Source organism: Lithobates pipiens, unplaced genomic scaffold (genome assembly GCF_037356315.1).
Source record: "Lithobates pipiens isolate NorthernLeopardFrog02 unplaced genomic scaffold, aLitPip1_a1.2 Scaffold_23, whole genome shotgun sequence".
NCBI lineage: Eukaryota > Metazoa > Chordata > Amphibia > Anura > Ranidae > Lithobates > Lithobates pipiens.
Window position 1 is genome coordinate 262578075 of NW_027507785.1, and position 14732 is coordinate 262592806.

At 40.4% G+C, this 14732-nt stretch overlaps 1 protein-coding gene across 6 annotated transcripts in view; it reads left to right on the top strand.

The window, feature by feature from the left end:
- Positions 1 to 14732, top strand: part of CACNA1E (calcium voltage-gated channel subunit alpha1 E) — a 330584-nt gene that overhangs the window by 178529 nt on the left and 137323 nt on the right. For all 6 annotated transcript variants that reach the window (XM_077453108.1, XM_077453107.1, XM_077453111.1 and 3 more), the window contains exons 7-11: positions 5657 to 5772; positions 8007 to 8060; positions 8200 to 8289; positions 10719 to 10928; positions 13035 to 13147. In XM_077453108.1, the coding sequence (XP_077309234.1) occupies positions 5657 to 5772; positions 8007 to 8060; positions 8200 to 8289; positions 10719 to 10928; positions 13035 to 13147 (583 nt within the window). The remainder of the gene's footprint in view (positions 1 to 5656; positions 5773 to 8006; positions 8061 to 8199; positions 8290 to 10718; positions 10929 to 13034; positions 13148 to 14732) is intronic.

Below are 14732 nucleotides of genomic sequence, written 5' to 3' on the forward strand. Positions count from 1 at the left end.
AATGTAAGATCTGGTGTAAACTACCGTTATCGGTGGTGGGCAGGGTAAACCTCATTAAAATGGTGTGGGCCCCGCAGCTGCTCTATATTTGTCATAACTCCCCGACTTAGATCCCGAAACGTTGGTTCGATAAAATTGACTCTCAGTTTAGGGAATTAATATGGTGTAGAAAGACGGCCAGACTTAGCTTACTTACCTTGCAATATAATAAGGACGAAGGGGGGTTGGCACTTCCACACGCTAGGATGTATTTTTTTGCTTCGCAGCTCCAGCACATGGGTGGGTGGGGGTTGGATGACCCATTGGACCCGATCCGAAGGATACTGGCTGACACGGTCGCCTCGGACACAGCATTGTCTAGATTGGAGGCAGGCTTCCCTCATATGGACAGGGGTTCCCCGACTGTTATACTGCTGAATACACTGTGGTCTCATGTTAAAAAACTGCTACGAATACGTGGCTTCCTTGCCCTCACCCCTATTTGGCGGAACGCTAATTATGGTGAACTTTTTAAGCTCAAGGGATTTGGTAACTGGAGTGGGAGTGGTCTTCAGTATCTCTCGCAACTGTATAGTGGACGGGTACTGAAGTCCTTTATGGAAATACAAGCGGAGTTTGACATCCCTCGTAGGGATTTCTTTAAATATTTACAGTTACGTCATGCGTTGCAGACACAGGCACGGAGTGTGCAGCTCTCCCTAACAGACCATCCTGCGGTGAAGGAGATATTTATGCAGATTGACCGTAAAGGCATGATCTCTAGGGGGTATGCTATGCTTCTTGACGCGGTGCAGGACCCGGCACGTCTTCCATGTCGGCAGAGGTGGGAGGCGGACCTGGGGCCCATGGACGCGGAGACCTGGAACCTCTGCTTGTCCTCCACTCCGTTGGTGTCGGTATCGGCCTCCCATAGGCTCTCCCACCTATATTTACTACATAGGACCTATAGAACTCCAGTTAAACTGCACAGTTGGGGTGTTAGAGGGTCTCCCCTTTGCCCTAAATGTATGCGGGACCATGGGGATCTTATGCACATGTTCTGGAGGTGCCCGAAACTAAAACGATATTGGGCGGGAATTTTTGACACTATATCCTCAGTGTTCTCTGTTGGTATCCCGCGGTGTCCGTTGGTCTGCCTGCTGGGGGCCCTGGATGAGGAATCATTGACACCCTCGGCCCATACAGCCATTATCAGGTTACTATATGTAGCTAGAAAATTGATAGCGAGACTATGGATGACCCACAGGGTTCCCACCAGGCAGCAATGGATAGAACAGGTGAACCAGATGCTGATCAGAGAAAAGATAACATACCAACACAGAAACGCACCGCACAAATTTAATGCCATGTGGGGGGGGTGGCTTGAGGTCCCGGGACTAGCTCCCCACCAACTTATACAGGACAGACTTTTACAGGGTTAACTGAAGGTCCTAGGACCGGTATATGGAGGTACATAAATGGTCATGTTTCCAGGATGGGTCTAACTCTATGTCTCTCCCTTAGCCGGTAATTGTACGGGGTGTAGGGAGACACCAATGGGACTGTGTGCTGGGCTGTGGGCCGTAGTATATATGTAAGGTACCTATGCGGCTGTTTCTTGATGCGGAGTGGTCTATGAGAGAACGATACTTTTGTTATTACTTTTGGTTCCTTTTTTCTTTTTCCTTATCTCCTTTCTTCTTTAATTTTTTGGTTTTATTGATATTTTCCATGTCTCAACAGTTTTCAAACCGAACCTATTTGTATTTCTATATTCTCTGTATACTTTTGGATGTAAAAACCAATGCTATTGTAAGACTGTACTTTACTCCTATGTTTGGTTTGTACCATAAGTGCTTTACAATAAAAACTTATTTGATTTAAAAAAAAAAGTGTAGCACCCTCCTATTTAGGTGCTAGTGAGATAAGTAAGAGGTAAATGTAGTATTTTTTGGGCTCTACTGTAGCCAGTGGCGCTTGTGCATTGATTTTGTCTACTCTGGGTTCTGCAGATACAGACTTGCCTGTCTCCCCTGGCTTTCCAGAAAGCTCTGGAACATAGTAGGTGGAGAGGGTAGAGTCTGATCTGGCCCTGTATACAGCCTCAGCCAATCCCTGGTCAAGGGCATGATCAGCAGAGGGGCTGGAGCAGAGAGTAGCAGGGTCCTTTGCCTGCTGGAGTGTGACCCAGCTTGGAAGTGTTGTCAAAACTTCTAACGCTCTGAGAAGCTTTAAGAAGTCCTGACTGATTCTAGCTCACCAAGGAGTTGAAGGATCACCACAAAGGAACACCCAGCAACATCCAAAGAGGATCTGTCTGGGATGTTTTTGTGCCAGTGTCACCTAAAGCAGGAGGAAGGCCTTCAGGATTGCCTGTAACACAGTGAGTAGGTCTAAGACAGGGGTCTCAAACTGGCGGCCCTCCAGCTGTTGCTAAACTAAAAGTCCCATGAGGCATTGCAAGGCTAACAGTTACAAGCATGGCTCCCACAGGCAGAGGAATGATGGGACTTGTAGTTTTGCAACAGCTGGAGGGCTGTCAGTTTGAGACCTCTGGTCTAAGAGAGAGACTGTTGCCTTTGCACCGTTTTTTCTAGAGGGACTGTTCCAGACCTGATGCCAGGTTTGTGTCCATAGTGTAAGCCCCTGTGCTGAGTTATTGTTACTTTCTATATAGAAGACTCTGCTGTATGTCAGTTAACCGTTGCATGATAGTGTACTCCTTCAAGTTGCTAGTTATGGGTATCCCAAAGTGTTTTCCCAATCCCTATGCCAGTTCTACAAAACAAATAAAAAACACTATCTACCTAATTAATGTGTGAGGACTGAGTGGGACTTGATAATACTTAATAGTGCGCCTGGCTGAAAATACCCCATGCCTGACTCCACCATCAAGGGATCAGAACATGAGTTAACAGCGGAGCCATCCAAGAGGGTCTGTACTACATACCCTAAGCATACAATACAAGTGAAAATTTTGAAACAAGATGTCATTCTGCTGGCTGAAGGAACCCTTTGGTGATTCTAAAATGTTGCCTATAAGACATTCTGACAAATTGTTAATGAAGGCCTCTTTTTTTGCATTAAGATTGAAGTGTGCTGGCACATACCTCCCAACTTTCTAAAATTGGAATAAGGGACCCTCCAATAGCAAAAGCATGTAGGCATAGGAACCCCCCATCACGCCCCCTTAAAAGAGAATTGTACAAAAAAAATGGTTGGTTAAACCCACAAGCGCTTTTAACTACCTCAATACCAGCCACTTATATCCCCTTCCTGCCCAAGCCAATTTTCAGCTTTCAGCACTGTCGCTGTTTAAATGACAATTGCGCGGTCATGCTACACTGTACCAAAACAGAATTTTTATAATTTTGTTTCCACAAATAGAGCTTTCTTTTGGTGGTATTTAATCACCTCTGCGATTTTTATTTTTTGCTAAACAAATAAAAAAATACTAAAATTTTGAAAAAAAAAGTTTTTCTTTTGTTTCTGTTATTAAATGTTTTAAATAAGTAAGTTTTCTCCTTCACTGATGGGCACTGATAAGGCAGCACTGATGGGCACCGATAAGGTAGCACCGATGAGGTGGCACTGATGGGCAGTGATGATGGGCACTGATAGGCAGCAATGATGGGAGGCACGGATATGCAGCACTGATGGGCATTGATAGGTGGCATTGATGGGCACTCATGGGTGGCATTGGTGGGCACTGATGGGCACTGATAAGCGACACTTATGGGCACTGAAAGGCTGCACTGATGAGTACTTATGGGTGGCACTGAAGGGCAGCACTGCTGGGCACTGATAGGTGGCACTGCTGGGCACTGATACGTGGCACTGATGGGCACTGATAGATGGAATTTATAGGCATCACTGATGGCAATAGCCTTGGCAAGCATTGGGGATGTGCACTGATTGGCAACTGCCTGGGCACTGATTGGCATTTCCCTGGTGGTTTAGGGTGGCATACCCAGTGGTCCTGGGTTGGCATGCGAGGGGAGGCTCTTCCTGTTTACATGGTGATCAGCTGTAAATGGACACAGCTGATCAAGTGGTAAAGAGCCTCCGTCAGAGGCTTTTTACAGAGATCGGTGTGTCTGACTGACACACTGCACCACCGTTCCCCGCACAACGGCCGTGCGAGAGCGGTCACTCTGGGAGGCCCTCATATGATGTCCGCCCAGAACGAGAGCCAGCGGGAAGTGGTTAATTACCACTACTATTCCTTTTGTATTGGCTTTTAAAATTTAAAAATGCAGCAATTTAGAAGTTGGATGAAAGGTTTAACACTGGGAAACAGTTTACGATAGATAAATAGTGCATTTTATATACAACTATATAGATCAGACCAAAATGAGGGATAAATGAGGAGGAAGGAGGGACAGAGGGACTTTGTTCCAAATCAGGGACAGTCCCTCGAAATCAGGGACAGTTGGGAGATATGCTGGCAACACAGGTAAACAAAAATCAAGGGCAGAGTCGCGCATAACATTTAACATGACATACTAATCATAAGGATGTCGACATGTGGATGTGTGACATACGAGGTCGTTTTGATTTTAGTACCGGCCGGTATATTCTCTTTTTAATGGAGATGTTCTCCTCCTTTTTAAAAAATAAATGTATTACTCTGAAATAAAAAGCATTGGATCTTATGCTATGTGAAGCATTCTCCTTTTTTTCGGAGTGGGATATCCGTGAATACCCGCAAGTAAGGACAAGAGAAAGAGAGTGATTACTGGATCCTGGTGTGCCGAGAAGACTGCAGCCTAAAGGCCCTGGCAGGGTAATCTGCCATAGGCGTTCTGACCTTTTTACAGGTCAAATCTATCCGATAAGCAGGCATTTCTCTCTGGCGATGGTCACATGCGGTGTGGATATCATATTGAATATCTGGAATGCATCTATGAATTGTGATTGGGAATTCAGGAGTGTGACGCCTTTATCTTTCCACTACCTTAAGCTCTACACCTGCTTTTTTTCTTTCACATAAGACTGTGCAATATTGGATGTATTTTTTATCTTTCTTCCTGGAATAAGGACTCTTTATTGCATCAATATTTTGTCGACATCCTTATGAATAGTATGTCATGTTAAATGCTATGTGCAACTCTGCCCTTGGTTTTATAGATTTTTTGTATATGGCACATAAAGGTTGCTACTTTTTTCTGAATTTTCATTTATAGCATTTTTATTAATAATTAATCAAACATCAAAATGCAACACTGCAATGCATACATGAGCAGTGTTTTACCTGCCAATGCATTTGCAGTTTTTCCTGTTGATCCTGTGATTGACCTTTTTCAGCCAGTAAGGTGACACCACAATTTCGTGTTTGGTTATATGGCTTCCTGTGTCACCTGTCTGCTCAATGGGCGATGAATCAGCAGTGTGGTAATGCAGAAACCTTCAAAAATGAAATCGTAAATATGGATTTGTCTGCCTGGCTATGCAGAGATAAGTGGTGGGTAAAACAGTCATGTAGTTTAGTTCCTGAAGTTGCACTTTAATTAGTGCTTTAGATATGGCTGCCATCTGCTTGATTTAATTTAACTGTAGCCTTTTTACCTCAAAGAACCCATGTTATCGTGTGACATTTATTTTTTCCACTTTTCTGCCCTAGAACAGAGGATTAATGCTCAATTTATTCAGTATTAATTAACACCTCTGTTTGCAGTGAATTTGCCAAAGAGAGGGAGCGTGTGGAGAATAGGAGGGCCTTCATGAAGTTGCGCAGGCAGCAGCAGATTGAAAGGGAACTGAATGGCTATCGAGCATGGATAGATAAAGCTGGTGAGTGAATATTTCCGCACTTATCGTTTAAGCCTTCTTAGTAATGACAAAGGATCTTCACAACTCATTTCATCTTCACGTTCTTATAAAATCATTTGAACAAGAGAAAATGTTAAAGGACCATTAACCCTGCAACTCAATTTGCTATATTTGAAGAGCAAAGTAAACCATTTATTGCTATGTCTAGTATGTAAAAGTTTCTTTATCTGTACAGATGCTTAAATGAATGTCTGATATTGAAGCTTAAAGTGAATGTCTAAGCATAAAAAACATGTACAGTAAATCTCTGCAATATATGCACATTTGTTTATGATTTAACTCTTTATAAACGCTACAAGTACAGAAAACCCATTGGTCTGCCATTTTGTGAGCTGACATGGTGTATTCCGCTATTCAGCCCTGCCTGCCTTCTGAGTGCCCCATCTGTATTGCAAGCTTTTTCCCCAGACATAGCCAAAAGAGATTTTTTTTTGGTGCCAATATAGGCTCTCTGCCACAAATGTCTTATAGTAAGTATGACCCTGTGCACAGCATTGGAGCACGACAAGAACATGTGTCAGTTTATGGGTAATTAGTTATGGGGGAGATTTACTAAAACTGGAGCACTCAGAAGCTGGTACAGCTATGCATGGTAGCCAATCAGCTTCTAACTTCAGCTTGTTCATTTAGACGCTATTTTTAGCACTGCTTTACTGTCGTTTTAGCGGCGCTATTCGGCCGCTAGCGGGGCAGTTTTGACCCCCCGCTAGTAGCCCGAAAAAGGTTAAAACTGCCCGCATAGCGCCAGCACAGCGGTGCTATGTCCGCGGTTTAGCGCCACTGCCCTATTTTTTTCAATGGGAAAGGCCGCTTTAGGAGTGGAAAATACACCGCTCCTACATTGCTTCAAAGATGCAGCTTGCAGGACTTTTTTTGACCGCCCTGCAAGCGCACCACTCCAGTGTGAAAGCCCTCGGACTTTCACACTGGAGATACAGGAGATGCACTTTACAGGCACTATACAGGCGCTATAGCACCTGTAAAGCATCTCAGTGTGAAAGTAGCCTAAGGCTTTGACAGTAAAACCTGGAAGCTGATGGGCTTCTTTGCAGAGCTGCACCAGACTTTGTATGCTCCAGTTTTAGTAAACCACCCCCCCCCCCCCATGTCTCTGGAATTTGTTTGCAGCATATTTGTATACATGTTCCATGTTAGTGACCCAGAAACTGCTCAATCTGGAACGTCAGTTTAACAGCCAGGCAACTAAAACCTTTAGAAGGTTGCTGAAAAGATTTAAAGCATCCATTCTCAACCTGGGTTTCGTGGAACACTAGGGTTCCTCAAGATGTTGCTAGGGGTTTCTTGAGCTGTGGCTTGCATAGTTCTGGAGCCAGCACCAATTGACATGACACCAATTTTATTTTTATCTGTCAGAGAGGGGCTCAATCTTACCATCAATAAAGGGGGCATTTTTCCCACTATAGCCTGATGAGTTCTTATCACAGGTTCCTGAGACCTGACAGTTTTCTAAGGGTCATTCTGGGGTAAAACGGTTGAGAGGACTGGTTTCAATTTAAGATCAGTTCAGGTTTAAAATATATCTAATCTATTTTTGTTTTTCATTTTTAAATTACATGGTTAGAACCCCTTGTTAGGTTTTTATTGCTTTCTGTGTCCCCCACTAGGACGATTCACTATCTTTCTTTGTCCTGGTGACCATTGTCACTGGGACTGAAAGTGAGGGAAATACCAACATTTTTAGTCATCAGAACAGTGGCAACTGCCTAACAGGGTGTTTCCCTAATTTTTCCTTCCTGCTGTGTCTGCAGGACAGGAATTGAAGTGAAGTCTCCACAATGCCACATGGATGGCAAAAAAAAAGCATAATAGGGGTTGTAACTATTCCCTACCCTCTCTACCATTCCCTACCCTATCTAAAAAAAGTTTTAGCTTTTAATATATTTTAAGTTCCTTAATTTTTTTATAATATAAAATGAGCAGAGGCCTGAGCAGCTAGGGTATAATTCCATCAATGGCTGTAATAGATGACCATAGTTAAATCAAGTGCAAAGGTCTAATTGACAAACATAAACTAGAGGTATGGCTCAGTCTACTTGCATCTGCAGAAAAATGTAATGTAAACCCTTTAAAGAGTGAATGATCCAATCTGCCCTCCTCTCCTTTTTTTTTTTGCTGAAATAAACTTTTCTGTGTAAGTTCTTTACCCCTTAATGGCCATGTTTTTTGTTATACAGAGGAAGTGATGCTAGCAGAAGAAAATAAGAATTCTGGCACCTCAGCTTTAGAAGGTAAGATGGATCATTGTTTTGCAGGTTGCTTAGTCATCCAGCCCCATAAAGCATTTAACATTTCTGTACGTAATGTTCAATTGCAAATATATTTCTGGAGAGAACAGGCTGACCAGTTCCTTGTGTCCTGTATTTGCAGTTCTCAGAAGAGCAACGATTAAGAGGAGTAGAACAGAAGCCATGAATCGGGAGTCAAATGAGGACCACTGTGTTGATATATCCTCGGTTGGTGAGTTGCCCCTTTATCTTTTTAATGTAAAGGTATTCTCCAAGAAACATTTTGTAGTTGCTTTTTCCCATTTGACCTTCCTGTGTAGTTCCGAGAATAGAATAGGGCCTATTTTTCTGTTACCCGGTGACTCCAGTTTTAATTTACTTTTTGTGGGTGTTGAGTCAATACATTTTGTATGTAAATAAAAAAAAACAATAGGGTCTACAATGGACAAAATCTGGTATTATGGTGGATCAATTTAACCAATCCCTATAGAAACACTTGAAAAATGTTTTTATTGAATCTTTAACATTGCCATCAATATTGTAATGGCATACCTTAAAGGAGTTCTATGGTCACAGCATACACTTTCATTTTATAACTTCAGCGTTCTAATAGCAATAAAAACAATATATACATATATATATATATATATATATATATATATATATATATATATATATATATATAATTTTTTTTTTTTAACCACTTGCCAACTGTGTCACACAGATATACTGTGGCACAATGTCACTCCTGGGCGAAATCCTGTATGGGTACATCCTACCTGTTTTTGGCCACCAGAGGGCATCTGCGCACTTGCTGCAGTTTGGGGAACCCAATGTGTGTGGCGGGCGGGCAGGATCGCCGCCGGCCATGCGCGATCAGATGCATGAGTGCCAGCACAGGGATATGTGTGTATGTAAACACACACTTCCCTGTGCTGTCAGAGGAGAGGAGCCATATAGTTTCTTCCTTCTAAGTAGGAAAAGCAATATGGCTCCTCACCTAGTCACTTCCATCCCAACACAGTAAGAACATGCTGAGGGAACACACATTTAACCCCTTGATCGCCCCCTAGTGTTATCCCCTTCCCTGCCAGTGACATTTACACAGTAATCAGTGCATTTTTATAGTACTGATCACTGTATAAATGACAATGGCCCCAAAAAAGTGTCAAAAGTCTCCAATATGTCCATCGCAATGTTGCAGTACTGCTAATAATCGCAGATCACTGCCATTACTAGTAAAATAAATAAATAATAAAAATGTCATAAATCTTTCCCATGGTTTGCAGATGCTATAACTTTTGTGCAAACCAATCAATATGCAAATTTATCAAAAAAAAAGTAGAAGAATATATATTGGCCTAAACTGATGAAGAATTTTTTTTTTTTACTTTTGGGGATATTTATTATAGAAAAAAGTAAAAAATATTGTTTTTTTTTTTCAAAATTGTTGTTCTTTTTTTGTTTATAGCATAAAAAATAAAAACCGCAGAGGTGACCAAAAGTAAGCTCTATTTATGGGGAAAAAAGGATACAAATTTTGTTTGGGTACAGCGTCGAATGACCACGCAATTGTCAGAATGTGCCAAATTGTAAAAAGTGCTCTGGTCAGGAAGGGGGTAAAATCTTGCGGGGCTGAAGCGATTAATCAAACTGTTTTTTTTTAAGCTTTTGCAATTTCCAACAGCTAAGTGCACAAAAGAAAACAAACAGAGTACAATTTGTTCCAGTTCACAGGCCAAGAAGAACCACAACCATCAGCAATGTATAATGGCATTATAATGCAGGTTATAACTACAGTCAGAACTGTAAGTGATACACTCTGATATGCCAAAAAGAAAGTTGGCCTAGTGGACAGCAAAATGGTTGATACATGGTATGCACAGTAGAGCAGTAATGCCATCAATGGGACAGGCTGGAAAGATTAGAGGTGGTTGGAGCCAATTCTGACGACAGCCAAGGGGACCACATTTTTTGAAATTTTTTTCAGGCAACCCCTATGTCGATAGGAACATTTTTTTCCCTTTCTAAGACAGCATTTACTGTATTACACCATTGCAAAAAAGTTGTAGGGATAGGTTACAGCCATATTTGTCCAATTAACTTTCGAGCAGAAAACAATAAGCAGATTAGTAGTAATCTCTAAAAAAAAAAAAAAAATACAATATGATATTACCTGAAAAATCTCCTTCATAATGTGATTGCTGCCTGTCTGCTGGCCATCCCTTTTTACAACTTCCTGGATTACCTGCATACTTTGCAACTTCTCTTCTGCTGTTTACTTTCAATCTCTAAGGACTAAATACCCCATGGCACTTTGCTGCCTGCCTGCCTGCAAGCAGTGATTCCTGTATTGGCTTCACCTTCTGAAACTCCTCTTCTCAGCACCTCCCTAGCTTAGAAGGCAGGTTCTGTAAAGACTGCAAAGTGCCTATCAACAAGACATAGAGAATACATGTCAAAGAATTCAAGCAAATGTGTGGGGATCCTCACAAAAGTACATTTACAAACTTCAAGATCGTTCAGGTTAATGGGAGTAGGCTATAGAAATAACTGAAATACAATGTAGAAATTATATGATTTTACATCTTTAACATAGATATGTTTAATTCTAACAATTTAGGATAATGAAGTTAACTAAGCTCGTTTTGTCCTTTGCAGGCACTCCCCTTGCCAGAGATAGTATCAAGAGCAACAAAATGGATGGTGCATCTTATTTTCGCCACAAAGAACGGCTATTACGTATTTCTGTACGGCACCTGATCAAATCCCAGGTCTTTTATTGGCTGGTCTTGGGAGTAGTAGCATTAAACACAGGCTGCGTGGCCATTGTCCATCATAACCAGTTTCAATGGCTCTCAAATATCCTGTGTAAGTATGCTCTCAAACTAGAACTTCAACCTAAACCATTTTCACCTCATAACCTGCCTACAAGATAAAAAAAAAGAAGTATCCCCAAAATTAGGTGAAATTTCAACTATGACAGTTTTCACTGGAAAAGGTGTCTCCGGCGGGCTTTCCCCTCTACTTTTGTTCTTGGGAAATACAGACTTTAACTGTATCTAAGGTTAGAAAAACAAGTTTTAGGCAGGGTTCTATTTAACTCAAGACAGTCCAGAAAGAAGCTGCACTGCTCACAGTACTCAACCTTTTAATGATGGTTGCTCAAAGTGAATGCCATGGATGGTGCTGTGCCAGAACCAGATACAATAATAGAAAGTCACTAGCACTCCAATTGTACATATGTCCTGAGTTTATTTTGCAGGCATTGACAAATAATGCATAAGTAAACAATGTTTTGGGGCCTTGCAGGGTCCCCTTTTCAAGGCGATAAGCATATGCATTACTACATATACTATATATATATATATCTATATCTATATATATATATATATATATATATATATATATATATATATATATATATATATATATCCATATATCCATATATCCATATATCCTCCTGTAACCCCTGAATCCTTGGACTGGGCCTCAATATTCCTTCTTCTCCATATGGCATATTGTCATCCTTGATAGCCATCTCCAATACAAACTGTATGAGCCATTCAATGTTGGTGCTAGTGTTCTTAGCCACAAGGCAGTCCTTACTAGGAAATTGAGTTACAAAAATCACATAGGTTGTTCACTTTGCATGGAATTTTCATGTTTCAGCCCACATTCACATTGGGCCATTTTGACATGCGATTTGCAATGTCAAATTGCATGTCAAATCGCCACCTATTGCTGGCAACGGCACTGACCGAATGGGTGCAATGTCGATTTTTCAGCACTGCACCGATTCACAAAAGTAGTTCCTGCACTACTTTTGGCCATTTCGGGGGTGATTTGAATAGACATTTGTGTATGAACGCACACAAATATTTGTCAAATCGCCCCAGAAGTCGGACTGAAATGCCGGTTTGAAATTGTGGGAGTTCAGCTCAACTTGCACGATTTCAAACCATCCTTCAGTGTGAAGGTAGGCTCAACAAAATTTTCCCTTAGCTTGCTGGATCTAGCCATGTTGGATTTAGAGTAGAAGGAAAGTGGTACTAACAGAACTAAGCCAATAGAGTTAATTTACTAATTGATTAGAGAGTGATCGGTTTGTAAAATACTGTATATGTTCCCTTAGTTTCCTGTGTAAGATAAATCAGCATCCTCTTCATTAATGCAGTCATACATGTGCAGAATTTTTGTCTTGTCCTTTTCCATTGCCTTGAACATTTCTCCTTCCCATTTCAGTCTCAGTCCCTTTTCACTATTTTAAAGAATACCATAACAAGGACTCTCTTGATGGACTATTTGTTATTATGCATAACAAGTGACAGCGCCACTACCCCCTTGTTATTTCCTTGGACATGGTTGGGTATCAAAATGAACATAGTCATTCTTGTTTTTACTTTTTAATTTACCTTGAATATGATTGGTTTTTCAAAGTGAGCATAGCCAATCTTGTTTTTTACTTTGCATTAAACATAATTGGATTTTAAATTAAAAATGAGCATAACCAGTATTGCATTTTTCTTTTTACTTTGTCTTACATTTGATTTGACATTTAAAATAAACATAGCTAGCTCACTTTTTCTTTTTACTGTGCCTTGAACGTGAATGGTTATTCAAAATGAACATTTTAATACTTTTTACTTTGCCTGGAACTTGATTGGGTATTCAAAGTGAACATAACCTTTTTTTGTTTGCTAAGTGAACATTGTCTACTCTTTTAGGAAATGAACCACAATCTGTTTAGTGAGCAGTTTGGATTATGTTTATTTATGGCAATAAAGTTCCTTCATGCATGTGTAAACCAAGTGTTTTAGAGATTCTACTTATTTAATTGTACCTGTGCCTCTGTCATATGTCCAGTGATCCAAAAGAATAGTAATAAGAGGCAACACTTGCAAACGTGCATTGACGCTGAATTACTGTTCTCTAGCTGTGTTTAATGAAATTCATATTTTCTTTGCTGTTTTTCAGACTATGCAGAATTTTTGTTTCTTGGGTTATTTTTGGTGGAGATGTCTTTCAAAATGTATGGCATGGGTCCAAGACTCTACTTTCACTCCTCTTTCAACTGTTTCGACTGTGGGGTGAGAAAGGATATGGTCTTCTGAATTCTTCAGTGCCTGATTGATGATACAAAGTGAAAGAAAGCTATAGACATATGGACAAATATATAATATGAATATGTTTAGCAGCTTAAAAGTGAGATAACATTTATATCCTTTGCTATAGGCAACACAACTGTTGCTCCTTTCCTGGATGCCATCATCTTATTGTAAATAATCACAGTTGTGCATTAAAGCTTTAAAAAATCACCATTATCTATACAGGTTGTGTCAGGCTGATTGAAAACAATAGATATATAAATGTGACCTTGATTGTATATTCTATATTTTCTGATATATTATACACATAGCTAAAAGAGTAAGCGAAAAAGCTATAAAGGAAATACAATCAACTAAATATGAAAAATGCAAAAAAAAGAAAATGTTGTCAACAATTTATTTCAGTGTTGAAATACACGTTATTGTCATTACCTCTCTCAATTTTTTTCTCTCTGTGTCTCATTGGGGATATTTGACTTTGCTTCTTGGCCTGGCGACACAACTGGAAATAAGAAAAACATCACTAAAGTTAAAATATATCCCCTCTTAGACAATTGTCACCGAGACAGATGTCCAAATGGAAGATTTACCCTCCATTCCTGTTGAATAGATACTGTAAAAGGTTGGATGTTCCATTGTCTGTGGCCCCCTAACAATAATGACCAAGGCAAGCAGAGAAAGTGAACAGAGCGGGATAGAGGCAGCCATTAAAAAAAACCTGATGGTGGTTCTAACACTTTTCCAATCTATCCAAAACAAAAAAGTTTGTTTTGGATAGAAAAAGTTTTTTTTACTATAATTTTCAGCAATTTAATAAATGCAATACTTTAACTAGCTAGGTAGAAGGAATAGAAGGTGTAGAGTATATGTAACAATCTTCATAGAGGTTTGCACTGTGTGACAATGAATAAATGCTTCCGTCATTGACCTCAAGTTGATTAATTACAATAGCAGTGCCATCTTGATGGTGCTACAGTTAAAGCTAAATAACATTTTAGACATTTGTGCTCTTTCAACCTCATGGTGACAGTTTGGGAAGGCATTTCTCTGTTCCAGCGTGACTGTGCCCCTTTGCACAGAGCCAGTTCTATAAAGACAAGGTTTGACAAGATTGGAGTGGAGGAGCTTGAGTGTCCTTTACAGAACCCTGACATTAACCATAATGAACACTAAATAAAACTGAAGTGTCCATAAATCAATATGATGTAAAGTGTTGTAGAGTGGACAAAAGTAGGAAGGAACTAGGAGGAACCCACATATACTCATACTAGTAGTAGATATGACAATAAGATCAATGCATTAGAGCCTCAGTTATTAGCTACTAAACATTATTAAAGTTGTTCTAAAGCCTAAAAGTTTTTTAAGCATCCTATGAATTAATGTAAAAAACCTTCTGTGTAACAGAATCCCCTCCCCCCCTCTTTATACTTACCTGATCCAGCGATGTACACTAGAGCCGAGGCTCTCCTGGCTCTGTCCCTCCTCTCTAGGCAGACTGATAGCAGCAGGAGCCTTTGGCTTCCACTGTTGTCAATAAAATGCTGTGACAAGGGAGCGGGGGGCATCG